Here is a 21,627-nt window from a genome sequence, read left to right as displayed (position 1 = left end):
TCTTCTACTGTTGTCCTTCACTAAAATAAAAACACTGAAGGAATGCACAGAGATTTTTTTCTATCCTTAGTTTAATGAGAATGATCATAAATCAAGTGTTTTCTTCCTTCCTTCTCTCTTTTTCTACAGTAATAAGTGAACCTTTCAACCTAGACACTAAATTCTTTGAAGAAATTGCAATCTCTGATATATGACTTCTAATTTCAGACTTGATAAGTAAACAATCTAGAAATATGAATTTATAAAGCAATATACTAACAGAAAATTCAGCAGAAAATACAAGCATTAAAAAGTTATTGGTAAGAAATGTAATACTATTTCCAACTCCCGCTCTATTATATTCACTTTATATATAGGGTTACAAAAACAAGCACATACTACAGGTATATATATAAAGAGGGACTGTTAAAGGACACATTACAGAGGGACTGTTTAAGAACACTTCAAATTAAGGGAGGAACATCTTCATTATTTTCATAATCAACACAACTCTTCTTAACCTCTGTAATCTTCTCTGGTTGTAGCTTTATAGGTCCCTGTCCAGTTTTTTCCCTTCCTTGGATTATCTTTGTCACATCAGGGAATGAATATTTACTAGGATCCACTTCTAACTTCTCAACTTGTCCACTCCTGAAATAAGAGGGGAACAAATGGAAAAAACCTTAATTTCAGTGTCAAATGTAAGAGAACTATTTGACTTTAGTTCTAGGATTCTATTTTGAGTGCCTATTTATAAACACATTGACTTTAGTGTGAGGGTTTTACTAAGTCCAATTAAACCAGGGTTGTGAGTTCTTGTAACTTGAAACTGATTGCTATAAAAAACCTCTGTGTAAACCCAGAAAAGTACTACAAGATCTCTAAGATGTTGTAGAAAAGAATCCTTAGTCTAAAAATCAAAAGTTAATTTTTGACACCTGTAATTTATTTTATATCAGAACATGGTGACTGCTAGTATCACACTATAAATGGTTGGATTTCGATGTAAGACTATTTCTTGTTTTTTAATTCTTTTTTCTTTCTGTTCATTTTTAATACACTGGATGTCTACTAATTTTATGTGACAGTTTCATTTTTTGAAAACAGAAATACTTTTACTTAGAGAGAAAATGTAATTGTATGAACTTTTTTTATTTGATCATCTAATTTTTATGTTTTGGCAATGTCAATCCTCACCATGTTTGCATTCTGAAAAAAAAATTAAACAAAATTATAAGAAAAGGCACAATTTTACACAATTTTCAAATTCTCCTGCTATCAAGGATATTCTTTCAGATCACTTAGAAGTGTGTACAGGCTGCTCATTAAAGCAGCTAGTCCACATCACATGATAATCAAAAATTTGAAATATCCTCTCTGCATTGCAGCATTCATTGTTCTTTGTAATAGAGGAGCTCAATGACTAAATGGAAAAATATCTAGCTTGCTTTCATGCAATTTTTTTGTTTACATGAAAAATAGCAAAATGGAAATTCAATAGTACATTGATGTTTAATTTCTTCAACTTAAAACATTATTTGTACATCTTCCTACTCCATTTTATACTGAATGGAGCTTTGGGTCACACTTCCAAGCTCAGCATTACAAAAGACAGTGCCTCACCCTTCAGAGATGTGAGAAAACTATGTGTTTACCCAGGCGATCAGAAATAGAACAACCAAAAAAGAGGCAAAGTCACTGCATGAGAGAATGAATTTCTGGGATGACAACACAGGTAACAAAGATATGTCCATACAGTATATTAAAAGATTTTTAACTGCAAACACACTATCTTTAGTTGTTAAAACAGGGAGAGTTCTGCCAAGCAGCTTCCAAATGCTGCCAGTGCTTCTCCATCAGGCTCTGTGAGATGTGAGCAGACAGCCTAGCCCACACCTGTGTGCAGGATCTCTGTCCCAGGGTGGAGAAGTGCAGATGGTTTATGGGAGGCTTCCTCCTCTTCTATGCTAAGGACACAAGAGGCAGTCCCCAGGGCAACCACCTCTCAGCCCTATGCCACTAGATTTTTCTTGTACTATAGGAATCAACTGATCATTTTGCTGGGCAGAAAAAAACCAGAGAAGCAGCCTGCTTTAACAACCTGGATCAACCTTTTCCAAACAGTGGCATAAGCAAAAACTAGTCAGAGTAGAACTTTATGGGTAATGAAGACAAATATAAGAAAAGTCTAATTTCTTTACCCTGAATGTTCTTTAATTTATAAGGCTAGATCTTTTCCTTATATTACACTATACTATTTAATGAAATAAAAATGGATTCTATTTGTGGCAACATTCTGGAAAGTGTTTATCCCCAAAAAAGGAAGAAACTTTTTTTTTCTTCCTGCGTAATTTGTGAAATGTGCTGTGACCCTCAATTGCTTTATCAATAGCTGTTGGTTACATGGCAAAGAGAGCAGACCCTGACCAGAATCTTAATCTAATTAACCACTAATCTGAAGCACAACAGAAAAAAGCTAAAAAAGCATAAATATGAAAAGAAATTAGTCTCATCCTGTGTTTCCATCACTTGCTAGAAAAGAATTTCCTTGACTTGAAGTTTTTTAATTAGCAGTGGTATTCACATTTGTTCAACAGTTCCAAAATTGTACAAATTATTAGTCAGGCAAATACAACAAACTCCAAGTAGTTTAAATAGTTTCTTGTTTAATAGCAGAATAAACTTCAGTATATCAGAAATAAATTAGCAGTAGTGTCATAAGTAACAATCCATATCAACAAGCTGTGAAAGTATGATATGCATCAGCCATTCTCAAAATTTAATCAACACATCTAATCTGGAAGTATTTTAGCAACAGGCAATAGATAACACCAAGAATCAAGGAAAGGTGATTTTTTTTTCCAGGAAGGAAGTGGATTTTTATGTACTTACATGAGCATGATGAAACATTCTATACTTTCTTAGTAAGGTTTCAGAGTGGTATCACAACTACCCTGATGCAGTTTTGGCTAACAGCAAGACTCAGTTATGCTGAAGTCAGAGCAGCTACAACACAGAGATCTGCTGAGAATCTGCTCCTCTCATCATACAATCCATGCATAAAAAGGCTGGGTATTGAGGACATCAAGAGTAATCCACCTGAACATTTTTGGATGAAAGAATGAGGGGGTTTTTCATGTAATTCTACCTAGCAGAAATAAAATCATCTTGTTGCTGAAGCTCTTCCATGAGCAATGGTAAAATAACCATTTCCAGGAGCAGCTACAACACAGATCGGAAAATCCCAGTGCTTGCAAATTATTTCAAGTTCAGGTTGAAAAAAGGATGAAGTTCACAGTTTTTGGCACTGCTACATGCTGTGTAGTGTTCTCTACTTGAAACTATGGTCTAAAGACTAGAGCATCAAAAATAAATAATGCTAGGTGAAATACTTTCTTTTTTCCTGACATTTTTTCCCCTTTGAAAGGCTATTTTTAACTCCACATAGTTTGATAATGCTTTTAAAGTAGAAAATGAGAAGACCACACTAAATAAAGTCAGTCCTTCCATTTTGCATGACTATAGCAGGCTGCTGAACAATCTGGTGTGTGACAGAGCACATATCAGATAATGTGATATTTCTTGATAATTTACACTTTTTGTTCACACACTTCTTAATGCACATATTTGATATTTTAATGATTTGACAGTTACATTCCCCTGTTTCTACTTCTGAATTTCAATAAAATTTAGATTGCTAAAGATTTCTCATCTGTTTGATCCAGAATATACAATTACTAAGATTCAATTGAAAGTTTTGGGTTTGTGTTAGGATATCCAAAGACATTTACCAATCACAACCAAGTGCTTTGAAGAGGCACTTTTTCCAGTCTTCTAACATTATGAATGAACCAGCACAAAAATAATTTTCATCTTAGGAAAAGTACTAATAAATCTTTTTCTTGAGTAAGAAAGCAGAATGATTCCATTATATGGAATGAAATTTGACAGCTTAGAGAAAGAAAAATCTTTATTTATGTATATTAAAAAGTGGTGAATGCCTGACTTTTGCCATTCTCTGGTCTCAACTTTTGAAAATACAGACTTAGAAAAATCTACTAGGTAATCTAAGCAAATAATTACAGTTAATACCTCATCCATTGTATAAGAGGCCTTTCAACTCCTTCTATGTACATATAATCTGAAATGAAACTATAACTGGAGTCCAGAATCAGTGGATCATTGGGAAAACATAAATACTAGTAGAATCAAATTCATTTTTCAGGGACTGAACTACAACCAAGAACTAAAAAATCACTGGTGAAATGTTCTGATAAATGAAAGGCTGATGATATCTAGGTTGTTCTGTTCTGAAAGACAAATACATCTCCCAAACAGAATTCATCAGACTGAAACCATACATAATATTAGAGCACAAGTTTCTAAAAGTTAGGCAGAAAACCATAGTCACTGTGACATTTTCATCTTCACTGTTCCATCCTTTAGCTTCTTTTGCATAATCACTTCAAGATACCAAGTTTCAAACTGACCTTGTTAGTTACCAAGGAATATGGTCCAATACCTGCAATATGCAAATTGCCTCTGAATTTTCACATGTTTCTCTAATACCATCTTATTTTTACTCCTTCCACTGTTCAGTTTGTCAGCCAAAGTTGAGTCCTTAGTGTGCTAAACGTTAGGGAAGCTGTACTGTACTCTAACAAAGTTGTCTGCAAAGCTATGAAATGATCGAGCGTGACTTTAAAGCACATCTCTCTGCCCTCAGTCTTTTGTCCTTGTCTGTCTTGGTTTGAGGGGAAAAACCAAAAGGTTTACCCACAAGCGGAGGAGGGGGGCCTCCTCCACAATAATCACGCCACTCTTTATCAAATTTAAGAAAAGGAACTTTAATCAAAGAATGGATATTAGAAGGATAACTGTTCTTAACTGTGAGATATATATATATATATATATAACTGTAAACAGACCAGAACAAACTGCTTCCCCAACATAGGAAGAAAACCGAAACACAATAACCCCAAGAACCAGCAGGCTTCCTCCTAAAGAAAAAAAGTTATACTTAAGGACAGTGTCTGTCACTGCCTGGCTGGCTGCAAGGTGAGCTTCCAGTCCCTCTCCAGCGAGACAGACGAGTGGTGAAGCTCTCAGATGAACTCTGTCTCTCCCCCTGTGTTCCTTGTCCCGAATGAAGAAGGAAAGCTGGAAAACGGAGAACTGCAGCGTGTCCCAGAAAGCAGCCGCGACCTCTCTTTCCCGGATCGCTGCTGCAGCCAGGGCGGGCCGGTCACGACATTGCAGGTGGGGGTGAGACTGGAACGGAGACCGCGACCCCACTGCCGAAACCAGGAGCAACAGCAGTGGCAGGGAAAACTGCCTTACCCCCCAGTCGCAGCAAAGAGCAGCAGCAACGGCCTCTCCCACCGCAGCACACACACCGACCCGAGCCGTGTGTAGTCCTCAAGAACAACAGAGACAACCTGCCCCCACTCAAGCGATCAAGAAGAAGACGGTAGCAGTTAACTACTTCCTTTGTTAACTAATGGCATGGGTAGTTAGTGGCAGGGGAGAGAATTTACATAATAAGTCCAAACTACAACATTGTCACATATGCAAAACCGGAGATACCTTTAGGCTGTAGTGACTAAGACTTAACAGTGTTCTTGAGAATGCTTTTGCTCAGAAGGGCACACTTCTGAAGTCTCTTCACCCTTATTACAATTAGGGATTATCAGAGGCCTGTGTGTTAAAATTAATTTTCAAACCACTTCTGAGGCACCCCACCTTTTGTTCTCATTAGTCAAATGATAGAGATGTATATCCTCTGCTTTGATTAGTTCCAGGCCTCCATGAGAATGGAAATGAATCCATACTTGAAGATTGAGTAAAAAGCCTTTTTAATATGTTGCTTGATCATACATGACTCTACTTTCTGGTTAAGAAGTGAATTGAATTATAATTTCTATGATTCCTCCTTTGCCAGACAGTGTAACTTGCATTCTGAAAGTTCTCAATGTCTCCATGACAGCTAGCAAACTTTGTAGCCAGAAAATATTAAATCTGCAAGTCTATTCAATTCTCAGGATTTGTGATCAACTTCCAGCTATTTATTGAAGGCAAACATTAAATCTCAGTATGTCTCATCTTCAGCAACACTGTTACACCTCCAGTGAGACAACTGTAGAGACTTTTTGAAATAATCAGTCTTTTATTCTTTACTTGTTGATAAATGAAAAAACCTCAAAGAAAACTAAGACTTCTCCAAGAAAAGTAAAGTACTGCTTGTTTATCACCATGAAACTACAAACCATAAAGAAGTTCTGTCAATGACTCTTACCATGATATGCTTCCTAGAAAAAGATTAGAATTAAAATCCAATACAGTGATTAAAAACATTCAAGTTTTCCTGGTCCCAAGCTCAACATAACTTACAGGCAATTTTATATATTTTATGTCTCTCACAAGTAGTTAAATTTGGTTGAAACTATTCAAAGGCATTTCTGGATGTACCAGCAGACAGAGGTGGACATGCCATTTCTTTTTTTCCCTTTAAGATTCCAGACAAAAAACCCTCAAAACCCACAAAAAACCCCTATAAACCCAACCCAACCAACAAACCAACCAACCAAAATCCCCAGAGCAAAACAAACAAATAAACAAACAAAAAAAACTCCAAAAGCCACCAAAACAAAAACTCTACAGAAAGGCACACATTACATATTGCCACTGAGAGCTGATTCCAGTAGAATGCAAGTCAGATTTCCAGCCTAATGCATTACACAGTATTTTCTACAGCACCCGCTGGCTTAGTCACCCAGTGCACTCCTGCTTAGCTAAGAGGAAAAATATACTTAAGAGCAAGCAGCCAGATTCGTAATGCCTGAACTACACAAAACTCTACTTTCCATTCCTTATTTCATTATAAAAGATGTTTAGAGATTAGAACTTGCTGATTAGTTTTTAATTCTGCTTTGCGAAGCAGAAATTGCCAGTCCATTCCTTGCCCCTTCAAAATAATCTGTTCTCTGGCTGCCCTTCTCAACTTCTATATATAAAGATCTCTAGTGAAAAAAACAAAACAAACCCAACAAAATCCCCCCCAAAAAAGAAAAGTTGTATTCTTATGTATCCTTCTTTACAAGAGGAATTCAAGTGTGGGTATATTTACATTTAGACACATTTTGAGTTTTATTCCATTTTTTTCTTCTCCAACATGCTAAAGGAAGAATAGTCTAAAGCTGGGGGTATAAGACAAGGATTATTGCCTTTATGTAACTGTTACTCTTAAAATTTCCAGTCTGACTTCAGAAAAGTCAGTTCCTACCTACCTCTGAGTTTCATCTATGCAGCTGTGGAGGACTCAACTTCAGTACCTCACAGCTGAAGTGAGGCCAGTTCCAGTAAGGAACTATTGCATTAATAGAAGTTTGTAAGTATAATAAATCACTCTCCCAAATTCCTTCCACATAAACTTGCGTCTTCAAAAGTTTGAAATACAGTTCTTTATACAGTCACAGAAGAAATCCCTCATATGTGGCAGAAGTAATGACAGTATCATCGTGTAATCTAGCTAACAAGAGTTAAAGAGATTTAAAGCACTGCATTACAGTTCAGCAGATTATATGTCTGACAGCATTTAGCTAAGACATCTGTAGCTGTCAAGTGTAATCACTGTAATGAATGTTCTGTAATCCAAGAGACAACTATTCAGCAAATTTTGGAACATCTGGCTACTCAGCAACTTCTTAACTAAAGAGGTCAAAATGTACTATTTTTAGAAAGAACTGTAATTCAAAGACTCTTTTCCTACTTCTACTTTTGTGATATATATTCCTCTAATACTTTAAACCTCAAAATCTGCAGGAAGCATATTCATAATTACCTAAAACTGCATTGAAATCCAACACCCCTGCAATGACCAGGGACATCCTCAACTAGATAAGGCTGCTCAGAGCCTCATTCAACTTGACCTTGAATGTTTACAGGATGGGGCATCCACCATCTCTCTGAGCAATTTAAACCAGTGCTTCACAACCCTCATAATAAAAAATCCTTTCCTATATTTTTCTCCTCTTTTACTTTAAGACAATTACCTCTTGCCCTATTGCTAGAAGTAATATTAAAAAATCTGTCCATATCCTTCTTATTAGATCTTCTTTAGTATGACAGGCTGCTACAAGGTGTCCCTGGAGCCTTATCTTTTCCAGACTGAAGAACCCAAACTCTCTTAGCTTTTCTTCACAGGAGAGGTGCTCCACCCCTCTGATGACTTTTGTGGCCCTTCTCTGAAGTGACTCCAGCAGGTCGATGTGTTTCCTGTACTGAGGACCCCAGAGCTCCAGGTTGGATTTCACTAGAGTGGAGCAGAGAGGGAGAATCCCCTCCCTCGATCTACTGCCCACACTGCTTTTGATGCAGCACAGAATACGATTGGCTTCCTGAGCTGCAAGGGCACATTGCCAGCTCATGCCAAGTTTTTAATGCACAGGTAACCCCAAGTACTTCTCAAGGCTGCTCTTAAACCTGCCTTTCCCCAGCCTTTATTTATACCAGGGATTACTCTGCCCAAGGTGCAGCACTTTTCATTTGTCCTTGTTCAGCCTCATGTCATTCACATGGACCCACTTTCTCAATCTTGTCAAAGGCCCTTTGGATAGTAACCCTGTCCTTCAGCTCTGTCAACTGCACCACCCAGTTTGGTGTCATTGGCAGATTTGCCCAGGGTGCCCTTGGTTCCACTGGCTTATGTCATTGACAGAGACATTAAAATGTTCTGGTCCCTTGACAGACACCACTTGTCAATGATCTCCATCCAGACGTGGAGTCATTGTTTATCCCCTCTGGATGCAACCATCCTACCAATTCCTCATCCACTGAAACAGTCCATCCATCAAATCCATCTCTCTCCAATTTAGAGAGAAGGATGTTGTTTGGGACCATGTCAAAGGCTTTACCGAAGTACAGATAAATAACATCTATAACCCTTCCCTTTTCCACTGATGCAATCACTCCATCACAGAAGGCCTGTCAGTTGGTCAGGAAGGACTTCCCCTTGGGGAAGCTGGGCTGGGTATCTCAAATCACCTCCCTGCCCTCCATGTGCTTTAGCACAGCTTCTAGGAGGATCTGTTCCATGATCTTTCCAGGCAGAGTAAGAATTTCAAAGGTGAGGCTGACAGGTCACTAGTTCCTGGTGTCCTCCCGGTCTGTCCATTTTTCCAGTCATCAGGGACTTACTCTGACTGTCATCATTTCACAAATATAATGGACAGTAAGTATCCACCATTTGGCTTGGACCTTCTAAAAATATTTTACATACTCAGTAACCAAGATGATGCATTGTTGTGATGGCTGCTGCCTAAAGAAAGGGTGCAGTCCTTGTGGCTCAATAGTAACCTCAACAAATTCTTACAGTTGCCCTATCTTCTTCTCATGATGCAGGTCATTCAAGAAAAGAAGTTAGCGACTGATTATTAGAAATAAGAAATAACAAGCAGTATTAATCACAATTCACCTTTGCAGAACAATTTTGTCAATGTCCTAAATATTGAGACGAAGAAAATCACCTGCAATCCATAATGGTGTTTTTTACTATTTTCTTAGTGTTTTTGTCAACATTAACCACAATGAAATTGAACAAGGAAACAAGTGCAACACTTGAAATATAAAAAGGTAAAGAGTTTAACAAACTTTTTTGTTACTGCATGTTATCCTGATGTAAATATCATTGTCTGTAGCAAGAGGAAAAGGAAAGATTAAAAGAGATATCATAGTATTTTTGCTTAGGCCATGTCCATCAATGCTAGTGTCTATCTACAGTAACACTTGCTAAGGGTAAAACCAGAAAATAACACATCATGGATACTTGCTTGCTTCTGGCAGACTTTAGCTGCAAGTTTTCAAGAGCTGGAGTTTACATCACATTTAATAGGGTGGATTGATGCTATAAAACCTTGCAGAATTGCCTTTTGGACCTATTTACTAGCATTGTAGCTCAATCTGTACATCTGTGAGAAAATACATTAATGAGAGAGATACAAAATCATTGCTTTCTAAAAGGTTTTCAGACTTGGGCAAGGAGCTTTGCAGAGGCCATTCTCAGTAGGTGATTTAGTTTTAGTATGTACCAGTTAATAATCTGAATGAGCTGATGCAACAAAACTGATGGGCAGAAGTAAGTGCTTTTTTGGCTCTGTTATTGGAGGAGATCACTTTAGAAACAGCACCAGACAGGCTATTAGCCTAAAGCTTTCAGACATAGTTTTACTCTTCACAAATGAATGTTTTCATATTTTCAACAACAACATAATAAGAAGCACATATTCTGGCACGTGAATAACACATTGACAAAAAATAAAGCAATTATGGAAGAAAAAAAGGAATTTACCTTCTTGCATATTTTTGCAGTGTGTTACAGTCAGAGTGTTTAATAGAAGCTGAAACTTTTTGCTTAGCCAGGATTATTTCTTTAGCCTAAAATAAAAAAAGACAAAAATAATTCTCATAAAAGTTGACACTTTTGCTCACAAGCATTTAAATAATCTCTCAAAAATAGAAAATTGAGAGCGCCTGCATAAATTTTCTCTTGTGACATTTACTCTTTCAGTTACATTTTAACACTCTTCACTTAGCATGAAACAGAGACACAAGGCAAATTTAACCAAATTATCTGAATGGAATTACAGTCAAACATTTATAAAAGTGTATATATATATATATAATACATATATATGTATAGAAAAGTATTTAAATATACACATCTACTTGTATTAAATATATGCTGTCTTGTTTTGTACCACGTTAATAATGCACATTACAGATTTTCTCCATAGTTAACTAACTGATTCATGATGTGCCTCTCACTTGCATTTCAGTTCTGGTGTCCATCTCTTTGTTGTTCAGACATTTTCATTAAAGAATCAGCTGCAGTGTGGACTTCTCACTTTTTATAGAAATGACAAGTGACTAAAAACTCTTTTGTTATTGACAATAGGGTATCTCACTGCAAAAGAGTATCTTTCCCTTCTGAATAACAATCATAGGAGAAGGATCCCTTAAGCGTTGAAAAGGATGAACAGGAACCATACCAAATAGTTCTTTGTATTGACTATTTCATAGTGTAACTGATTTGAGAGCAGTCTGTTCCAGAAGCCCTGTGCATTTAGAGTCTTCATTCTAAACCCCTCAAGAAATAACACAAAGCCTGTAGCCTCTGTCATTTGCTTCTGGAATTCAGTATGAAGAGATTGATCCCCTCATTCTGTATATGCTTTGGTGAGGGAAAGTCTGTTTCTTGGTACCTTCCCTCTATTTTCAGGTGGCCCTCAAGTGTTCTATTCTACTATTCATTCCACTGATCCCTTGAGACTCATGCTCCTCACTTTGCCCTTGGAGCACATCAAGGATGGTGAAGAAATGTGCTGATTCTGTACTCAACAGAAGATACTTCCTTGACAAGAACTGATGTGGGAACTTAGGGAAGGGTTTGGATTTGCCTACTAGAACATCAATCAATTATCAAACATTGCTTGATATAAAAGCTCTTCTGCTCAAAAGATGTCCTCAAACCTATATTCAATAAAAAAACCCTCCTAAGTGACACTTTCCAATTTTTCTTCTTTTTGAAAAGATGGTATGTGAGCTTCACCAAGCCAGTAACTATCTCTTAGTGATAGTAATCAATGAGGAAAATTGCACTGAAAAACAGAACAGCCAGAGCTTCAGCTGTGATCAAAGGTAAGATTTTGGGCTCAGCAGAAAGGTAAGTGTGTGAAATTTAAATCCTGTAGTATACAGGAAGATGAACTAAATTAATATAGTGAAGGTTCTGAAAGTTATTCTATGAAACTATTTCTAATAGCTAAGTTAATAGAAAACAGAAAGGACACCCCTTTCAAGATCATTATGAGAGAATGCTAGAAATAGATGTGTTAAACAGAATGTGGAGTATATTTGAGAAAACAGGAGTATGTGAAAACCATCTCTTTATTCATATTTTCAGTTCACTTTTTTTTCCCTCAGTGCTTTCTTCTCCTGCAATGGGAATTCCATTGAGTAACAGAGTTTCACTGAAACACATTTATTCTGAAGGATTATTAGATTTCCAGGGTTTCACAGCTGCATGTCTCCACATGCTTTTGATGGTAATGAAATATTACTGCATTTACCATACCTAGATAAGTGGGAATTATATAATGTAATTCTATCAAATAACACTGACATGCATAATACATACCACTTCCATTTTTAGATTAATTAAAGAGTTTAACTCTCATTGATCTTAAAATTTCTAAACGCCTTTGAAGGCCCAGGCAATAAAAAGCTGTCAGAATTCATTTGTGACTGCTTATATAATAAAGAATTAATCAAAAGTTCAAATATTTCTCTCTGATTCACTAAAATATGAAAAGGAAAGTTTTAAAACCTGACACAGTGCCTCAGAACCCCAAATAAGACCTACTTGCTAATAACACTGGGTTTTGGTCCTTTTTTCAGACATTAATTAAAACGCCACTGGTGTATTCTACTGATGACATTTTAAAAAACCATTGATTCAATATGCCGATTTGGTCAAAATCTGTTAAAGATACTCCCAGTTTTCAATTTTCCTGTATCACCTGCAAAGATGATGCTGCCAGAGCACTGAGGTTCAAGACTTAAAAAGCTTCAAGTCATAAATATTTTTCCCAGAATATGAAGCACATAAAATGTAGTCACTATTAACACCTTACTCATGCAAAGTCTCTGTACAGGTGATTATTACAGTAAAAATACTACACTTTAAAAGTGTCACTGTACCATTTCACTGAACATTGTGTCCTTCAGGTTTTTTTGATGACCTTCCAAAAAAATGTTGATAGACATTGCTTTAGAAAGGCACCCATTCTGTGGGATTTGATGTGTAGTAAATAACACGGTAAAAAAATGTTCCCAGAGAAGAAGGGGAAAATTATTTACTTTCCTTTACTTCATGTGGAATTTACTATCTCCAGCATCTGTGGTGCAGCAAGGTCATTAGAGAGGAAGGAAAAAGGTTTTATTTTTCTTTTTAAAGGCTAGGAAACTGTGAATAGGCTGGAAGATGAATGGTGAAAGGTTTAGTAACCTGATCAGAAACGCATTAAGGCAAGTGAAAACCACTCAGAATTCAGTTAGATTTCTGTTCTGTTACTGAGAAGAGTGAGATATTTTTAGGATAGAATTTCAAGAAGTATGTTATAGGAGACTATTTTTAGGTCAGTAGTATTTTTTAACATTTCAGTTACCTAAGGAATGTGCTAGACCATTTATCTAGTTGGAAATAGTTTTATTTTGGTAATTGTTTATCAGGAACAAAAAGGTTAAATATGGTGCAATATAGTCACTAGGTTGTCTTATCATTGATATAGCCTGAAAGAAGTTGCACGGACTCTGGTCTTTCTATTATCTTACTAAGGAATTCATATTAAGTTGGTGATTTCAAATTAGTATTCTCAACCATTGGTGATAAAATCAGCCTTAATATTCTGCAAGAACAATATCTATTTGCCTTCCAGTTGTTAATCATTATTCATTATACCTTGCTTCCTAGATTACATTCTATTACTAATTACATTTGTATGGATAGAGGGCAGCTAAAAAGGATATATATCCCAAAAATTTAACCTGAGAACCCAAACTCAGTCCTAGGGGAAGAGAACAGACCCTGTGACTGCAGTATAGAACAGAGAACAGTAGGTTAGTATCTGTTATATACAATTGCTGTAACACAAATCCATGTTTGGTCAGCAAATCTATGAAGTACACAGGATCACAGAATGGTTGAGATTAGCAGAGACCTGTGAAGGTCATCGGGCCCAACTCTCCTGCTCAAGCAGAGCCACTCAGACCCAGTTGCCCAGGACCATGTCCAGATGGCTTTGGAATATCTCCAGGGATGGAGAACTCCAAACCTCTCCAGGTGACCTGTGCAGGCACTCTGGCACCTTCACAGTAAGAAATTGTTTCCCAATGTTTATATGGAACCTCCTGTGTTTCAGCCTGTGCCCGCTGTCTGGTCCTGTCACTGGCACCACCTGGCTCTTTCTCTTGGCACCCTCCCTTCAGGTATTTGTATGTATTGATAAGATCCCCTTGAGCCTTTTCTTCTCCAGGCTGAACAGTCCCAGCTCCCTCAGCTTTTCCTAACAGATGAAATGCTCCAGTACCTTAATCATCTGCATAGCCCTTTGCTGGATTCTCTCCAGTATGTCCACGTCTCTCCTGCACTAGGGAGCCCAGCACTGGACACAGAACTCCATGTGTATCTAACCAAAGCTGAATAGAGGGCAAGGATTGCCTCCCTTAACCTGCTGTCAACATCCCTAATGCAGCTCAGGCCACAATTGGAAGAGGACGTTGCTGACTCATGTTCAACTTAGCGGCAAGCAAGACTTCCAAGTGCTTTTCTGCAAAGCAGCTGTCCAGGATCCAAATTTTTGGATCCAGTGACAATAAAGGTATTAGACCATGCAACACTCCATTCATGCATCTCTTGCTGTGTCCAAGCTACTTAAGTAGTTTTTAGCTAAACCAAAGCAAATCTGACAACATCAACCCAGCTATTCTATAGCACTTCTCCTTCCTCATGTCTTACAGATATCTGAAAATTATATATTCTGAGAAGAAGCACACTCCAGACCCTCATGTTAGGTAAAATCCATAGGTGTAGCTAAAATATCAAGGTAGGTTACATATGAAGTTAATAATGGAATAAAGGAAGTTCTCAGTCACAGTATGAGGAGATAATATTAATTTTGCTGATTTAGGTATGAATTTCTAGGCAGGCAGAAGAGTTGAATATATATTCAGAAACTCTTTGAAATATTTACATTTTTTAAGGCACTGATCATCCACAAAGAGTCTAGCAAGATGTATAAGAAATAAAAGCAGGGTATGGGATAAAACACAGATAGCACTTAAAATATCCAAAAGATGAGTAAATAGTAAACAAGACTGTACATATACATTAGAAAATTACATTATCCAAAATGGCAAATGTCAAGGCCTCATTTTCAAATAAATTTATGAAAGCATAAATTCACATATGAGTGAATTTTGAACATTAAAAAAATATGGACCTTAACCAAATGAGTTCAATCTTCAGTATTCTTCAAGCTCCTGGTAAAACTGAATGCTTGATGCTAGAGTGAAAGTTTGTGATTTAATGAGAACCTCTCCTCCTATGGACAGACACATGGTATGGGACTGGAGCGTAGAAGGAAGCATAGAAGGCATGAATCACAAATGGCAAAAGCTAAAAGACGAAAAATAACTTTTTAGTTAGAGCCACTAGCTGCACAGTCTTAAAGCTAAATCAGAGCACAAAGAGAAAGAAATTACCCCAATTAGCAGCTGAAGCTATTTCAGCTAAACAGCTTCTTCCTGCAGAAGAAATGGTGTTAAATTGATATATTCTGCTACACTCACATGTAGCAGCATGTACCCCTGCTCTTACATAGCAAAGAAACTTCCTAAAAGTCAGAAGTCCTAAGTCCAGAGGACCAAACGGTTATTTCTCTGCTATAACTATTCCTGGACAGGGTTAACCTGTTCTGAAAGCCAAAAGTATATGATGTAGTCCTAGAGACTTTAGAATCATAGAACCGATTGGGTTGGAAAAGATCATCGAGTTCAACCCAATCGGTTCTATGATTCTATTTACTAGATCATGGCACTCAGCGCCACATCCAATCTGCGTTTAAAAATCTCTAGGGATGGCGAATCCACCACCTCTCTGGGCAGCCCATTCCAATGGCTGATTACGCTCTCTGTAAAGAATTTTTTTCTGATATCCAACTTAAATTTCCCCTGGCAGAGCTTAAGCCCCTGCCCCCTTGTCCTATTGCTGAGTGCCTGGGAGAAGAGACCAGCCCCCACCTGGCTAGAACTTCCCTTCAGGTAGTTATTATAGACAGTGATGAGGTCACCTCTGAGCCTCCTCTTCTCCAGGCTAAACAACCCCAGCTCCCTCAGCCTCTCCCCATAGGGCTTGTGCTCCAGTCCCTTCACCAGCCTTGTTGCTCTTCTCTGGACTCACGCCAGCACCTCAATATCCTTTCTGAACTGAGGGGCCCAGAACTGAACACAGTACTCAAGGTGTGGCCTCACCAATGCAGAGTACAGGGGAAGGATCACTTCCCTGGTTCTGTTGGCCATGCTATTTTTGATACAGGACAGGATCCCATTGGCCTTCTTGGCCACCTGGGCACACTGTTGGCTCATGCTGAGCTTCCTGTCAATTAGTACTCCAAGGTCCATTTCTGCCTGGCTGCTCTCCAGCCACTCTGTCCCCAGCCTGTAGCGCTGCAAGGGGTTGTTGTAGCCAAAGTGCAGGACCCGGCACTTGGCCTTATTGAACTGCATCCCATTGGAATCAGCCCATCTCTCAAGTCTATCCAGATCCCTCTGCAGAGCCCTCCTGCCTTCCAGCAGATCAAACTCCCTCCCAGCTTGGTGTCATCAGCAAATTTGCTGATGATGGACTCAATCCCCTCATCTAAATCATCAATAAAGATGTTAAACAGGACTGGACCCAATACAGACCCCTGGGGAACACCACTGGTGACTGGCCGCCAGCTGGATGCAGCTCCGTTCACCAGCACTCTCTGGGCCCGACCCTCCAGCCAGCTCTTAATCCAGGAGAGGGTACACTTGTCCAAGCCATAGGCTACCAGCTTTTCCAGGAGTATATTATGGGAGACAGTGTCAAAGGCCTTGCTGAAGTCCAGATAGACCACATCCACAGCCTTCCCCTCATCCACCAGGTGGGTCACCTGATTGTAAAAAGAGATCAGGTTGGTCAGACAGGACCTGCCCTTCCTAAACCCATGCTGGCTGGGTCTAATCCCTTGTCCACCCTGAAGGTGCTGTGTGATTGCACTCAGGATGAACTGCTCCATAACCCTGCCAGGCGTGGAGGTCAGGCTGACAGGCCTGTAGTTGCCAGGGTCCTGCTTGCAGCCCTTTTTGTGGATTGGGGTGACATTGGCCAACCTCCAATCATCTGGGACCTCCACAGAGAGCCAGGACTGTTGGAAGATGATGGAGAGCGGTTTGGCAAGCTCTTCTGCCAGCTCCTTCATCACCCTGGGATGGATCCCATCTGGTCCCATAGACTTGTTAGGATCCAGCTGGCTCAGTAAGTCAGTAATTATATCCTCCTGGAATACAGGAGGGCTATTCAGCTCCCTCTCCCTGTCTACCAGCTCCAGAGGCGAGTTGTCTTGAGGGCCACCTGTCTTACTGGTGAAAACTGAGGCAAAGTAGGTGTTAAGTACCTCAGCCTTCTCCTCATCTTCCTTAACTATATTTCCCTCCGAGTCCAACAGAGAATGGAGGTTTTCCTTGCCCCTCCTTCTGTTATTAATGTATTTATAAAAGGACTTTTTGTTATCCCTAAATGAAATAGCCAAATTTACTTCAAATTCCAATTTTCCTTCCCTAATTTTTTTCCTGCATGACCTAGCTCTATCTGTAAATTCTTCGTAAGTAGCCAGCCCTTTTTTCCATAGTCTGTAAACTTTCTTTTTATCCCCGATTTCTTGCAGAATCTCCCTATTTAACCAAGCTGGCCGTCTTCCCCTCCAGCTGGCCTTTCGGCGCACTGGGACAGCCTATTGCTGTGCACTCAAAATTTCCTTCTTAAAACATGTCCATCCCTCCTGGACCCCCTTGCCTTTAAGGGTTGTTTCCCAGGGTATGCTCTGAATCAGTTTTTTGAATAGGCCAAAATCTGCTCTCCGGAAGTCCAAAGTAGAGGTTTTAATGGTGGCTCTCCTTCCATCCCTGAGGACTGAAAATTCTATTATTTCATGGTCACTGTGCCCCAGGCGGCCTCCAACCACTACATCATCTACCAGCCCCTCTCTGTAAACAGTAGGTCTAGTGGGGCCTTACCCCTGGTAGGCTCATTTACCAGTTGATGAAGGAAATTGTCCTCTATATACTCCAGGAACCTCCTTAACTGCCTCTTCTCTGCAGTATGAAGCTCCCATCAGATATCTGGCAGGTTAAAGTCACCCACAAGAACTAGGGCTGGAGATTTTGAGATATCTGCCAGCTGCTTGTAGAATAATTCATCGCCTTCATCATCCTGGTTGGGCGGTCTGTAACAGACACCCACAAGGGTGTCAGCCTTGTTGGCCTTGCCCCTGATTCTGGCCCACAGGCACTCAACCTTGTCACTGCTGACCTCAACTTCAACAGAGCCAAGAGACTCTCTAACATATAAAGTCACCCCTCCACCTCTCCTTCCCTGCCTGTCCTTTCTGAAGAGCTTGTAGCCCCCCATAGCAGCACTCCAGTCATGTGAGTCATCCCACCACGTTTCTGTGACAGCAACTATGTCATAGTTTTCCTGCTGCACTATGGCTTCCAGCTCCTCTTGTTTGTTTCCCATACTGCATGCATTGGTGTACATGCACTTCAGCTGGGCCATTGATTTCATTCTCAACTCGGGCTCTACGCCCTTAGGCCTATCTCTGGAGAGCCCAGTTGCTGTCCCTTCCCCCTTCAAACCTAGTTTAAAGCCCTCCTAACCAACCCTGCCAACTTATGGGCTACAGTTCTTTTGCCCTTCCTAGATAAATGAAGCCCATCTGCTTTCACGAGACTGGGCAACACGGAGTTTGCCCCATGATCAAAAAACCCAAAATTTTGACGATAGCACCATCCCCTAAGCCACCTATTGGTAAGCTGGGCTTTCCTAAACCTCTCCTCATTCATCCCAGCTACCACAGGAACTGAGGCAATTACTATCTGTGCTCCTGTCCCATGAAGTGATCGGGTCAGTGCCTTGAAATCTTTTTTAATTACTCTGGTACTTTTTTTATTAATGTCACCACTTCCAACCTGGACAACCAACAGCAGGTAATAGTCTGAGGGCTGGATAAGCTTAGGAAGTCTTTTGGTAATATCCCTCACCCTGGCCCCGGGAAGGCAGCAAACTTCCCTGTGGGACGGATCTGGTCGACATAGAGGGCCCTCAGTTTCCCTCAGAAGGGAGTCACCGATTACAACAACCCTCCACTTTTTCCTCTTACCTGTAGTTGTAACCCGTCTGGTAGACTGGGGGTAACCAGAAGACCTTGTAGACAGATCCTCCTCCTGACTGAACTCCAACAGACAGTCCAAGTCCAGGGCCATATACCTGTTTTTTAAGGGCACCCTGGCAGGTGAAAGGGGTCGAGAGGGGGTGTTTTTGCGTCTACGAACCAGGCACCTGTTTCCATTCATCCCCATCCCTATGGTCTGTTCTTTCAGTCTGATGGCAGGAGGGGCTGGGCTTCACCACCTCCTACTGGGCTTCCTTAGGAGTGGAAAGGGTGTGACTCCACCAGTCAATTTCCCTTTCACTCTCCCTTATGTTTCTGAGCCTATCGACCTCTTCCTTTAGCTCTGCCACCAGACACAGCAAATCATTCACCTGCTCACATCCTATGCAGGCGCTTCTCATACTGTCCTCTGGTAGTAGGTCCAGGCTCAGTCTATGCAGCCAGAGGCCTGAGTGGCTGCATCCTTTTTAGAGGGTTCTGTCTGTATTGACACCCCTCTACTGGTAACAGGAGCAACAGCTTTCATTTTTTTGGGAGGCATGACTGCCTTGAGCTGTGGGGAAAGGTAGAAAAGAGAAACAAACAAACAGGAAAAAAAAAAAGGGGCCGTAGAAATACCTAGGCTTATGTCCTGCCTGCTCGCCCTGCCTCCTCGAACTGCCGTGCAAACTGCCGTGCCACGGCCCTGTTTGCCGCGCTCCAGGTCGCTTGCGCTCCCTAGAGATGTTTTTAAAGCCGCCTCACTCTCCTGCTAATGAGCAAGCCATGCCTCCAACTCCCCTCTGAGTCACCAGCTGATAGCTGAAGGAGCAGCAAACAAAGCCTGCCAGGGAATGAGCCAAGCAGCTCCCTTCCCTCCCTTTAAAGCCTCTCACTCTCCTGCTAACGAGCAAGCCACGCCTCCAACTCCCCTCTGAGTCACCTGCTGATAGCTGAAGGAGCAGCAAACATAGTCTGCCAGGGAATGACAAAGAGCAGTCCAACCCTCCCAAGGCATAACAGCCAAAGAACAGCTAATTAACCTCTCCCTCAGCTCCTGGAACCCCACCATGTAATCCACTCCCATTTCTGGAATTCAATGTCCCTAAAATTCTAGCTCCCTGTCTGCTTCAAGCAGTTTCAATTGAAACAGTGAGTTGTCACAACCCTCTTGCTCTGTGACTGCAGTACATGGTGCAGCTGTTAAGTGGATCCTTTCCAGCCAGGAAGAGCATGAAAGGGAAATTAATTAAGCATTTCTGTTCCAAACACAGGAGACATGAGAGCAGTGCATCATCCCTCTATTTGAACAACAATGTAACCTTCATACATATGTCTATACAAATTTTGAAAAACTGAATTACTGTTAATATTTTACAAATGAAAAAAACAAAGTAGGTATGTTGCTTATTTTCATTATTTACAAAAACCCTATCTTCTTACACATTTGCATAATATTGTATGTTTTGAAGTTTCTTCTAGCATATACAAAGCTGGGTTTGTTTAAAATAAAGCAAATTCAAATAGTTCTATTAAAACTGTTTTTCATAATGTTCCTTTAAAGGGATTTTAAATACTAAAGTTTGGCTCTATCATTAAATTGTCCTTATGAAATGTTCCTTTTTTGGAAAATATGCCCTGATGGGAAAGGCTAGACTGTGTATCTTTAGCAAGCCAGATGTTACCTGTAACTCAGAAACATTCCCAAACTACTCACAACATTTAAGGATTTTTGTGTGATGTCTCCTCAGACTATTTTACATACCTTTGGCATGGTGACAACTAAATGACCAGTTGTTTGTGATCTTTTAGCAGAGCTGCTGTCTGGCTTCACTTCCTCAGGGAGCACAAGCTGAAATGGCTATGAGAAAATATGGGATTGATGTATGTTATGCTGGGTTTTTTTCGTTCTTTCACATGGACAGAAGAGATGCAAAAACATCACTATCACATTTTTGATTTTAAGGACAGTATAGGTCTAAATCCTCTCACTTTATATAATCCTAATAAATAAGCATGCTAAACAGCTTTTACTTGTAAGTATAGTCAGATGTATATTCCTGAACTGCTGCCATCCCTGAAGTGACATTTCTAAAGAAGGTTATAAAATGATGCTTGACTTACATTGGCAATTAAATAAGAAAGATTATCTAGTCTATTTTAGACGTAAAGAAATTCTGAAATTTTGTTTATGCAGTTGGTACAGTCAAAAATAGGGATTTTGGTTTACTGTGTAAGTATTTTGAATTTTTGGAAAAAATTGATGACAAAGTTAAAATTACTGAGAAGAGAGAAAATTGGAATGACATTTTAAATGGCCTTTCAGAAGAATATACAAAGAATATACATACACTGGTTTCTGTCAGCTATAAATTCCAGATTGTGAAATTGCTAAATTCTAGCCTAGGGCAACTAGGAAACTCTCTTCTAAAGTGAATTACAGTACACTTTGTGGGGGGAATAAGAAGAGAGAAGAAGAGAATGAGAGTGAAATTTCATTGCAGGCTTTGCATGTCTTCTGGTTAGTAGTTTCACAGTTTATATGTGGTCCAAAATAAAGCAGGTATTGAAAGAACATTCTTTCTGCATAGATACAAACAACTGGGAACTCAAAGAAATCAGAGCCAAAGTCTACTGA

General features: G+C 39.6%; 1 protein-coding gene across 2 annotated transcripts in view; it reads right to left on the bottom strand.

Moving 5' to 3' along the window:
- Window positions 1–213: 213 nt before the first annotated feature.
- LOC139671256 (dynein axonemal assembly factor 11-like) overlaps window positions 214–21,627 on the bottom strand; it is a 57,336-nt gene continuing 35,922 nt past the window's right edge. For both annotated transcript variants that reach the window (XM_071553823.1, XM_071553822.1), the window contains 3 exons: window positions 20,755–20,850; window positions 10,325–10,410; window positions 214–630 (listed from right to left, as the gene is read on the bottom strand). In XM_071553823.1, coding sequence (XP_071409924.1) covers window positions 444–630; window positions 10,325–10,410; window positions 20,755–20,850 — 369 coding nt within the window. In that variant the 3' untranslated portion in view covers window positions 214–443. The remainder of the gene's footprint in view (window positions 631–10,324; window positions 10,411–20,754; window positions 20,851–21,627) is intronic.

Source organism: Pithys albifrons, chromosome 4 (genome assembly GCF_047495875.1).
Source record: "Pithys albifrons albifrons isolate INPA30051 chromosome 4, PitAlb_v1, whole genome shotgun sequence".
Classification (NCBI taxonomy): Eukaryota; Metazoa; Chordata; class Aves; order Passeriformes; family Thamnophilidae; genus Pithys; species Pithys albifrons.
Note: the sequence above shows the minus strand (reverse complement) of the source record. Positions and strands in the feature narration are given on the sequence as shown.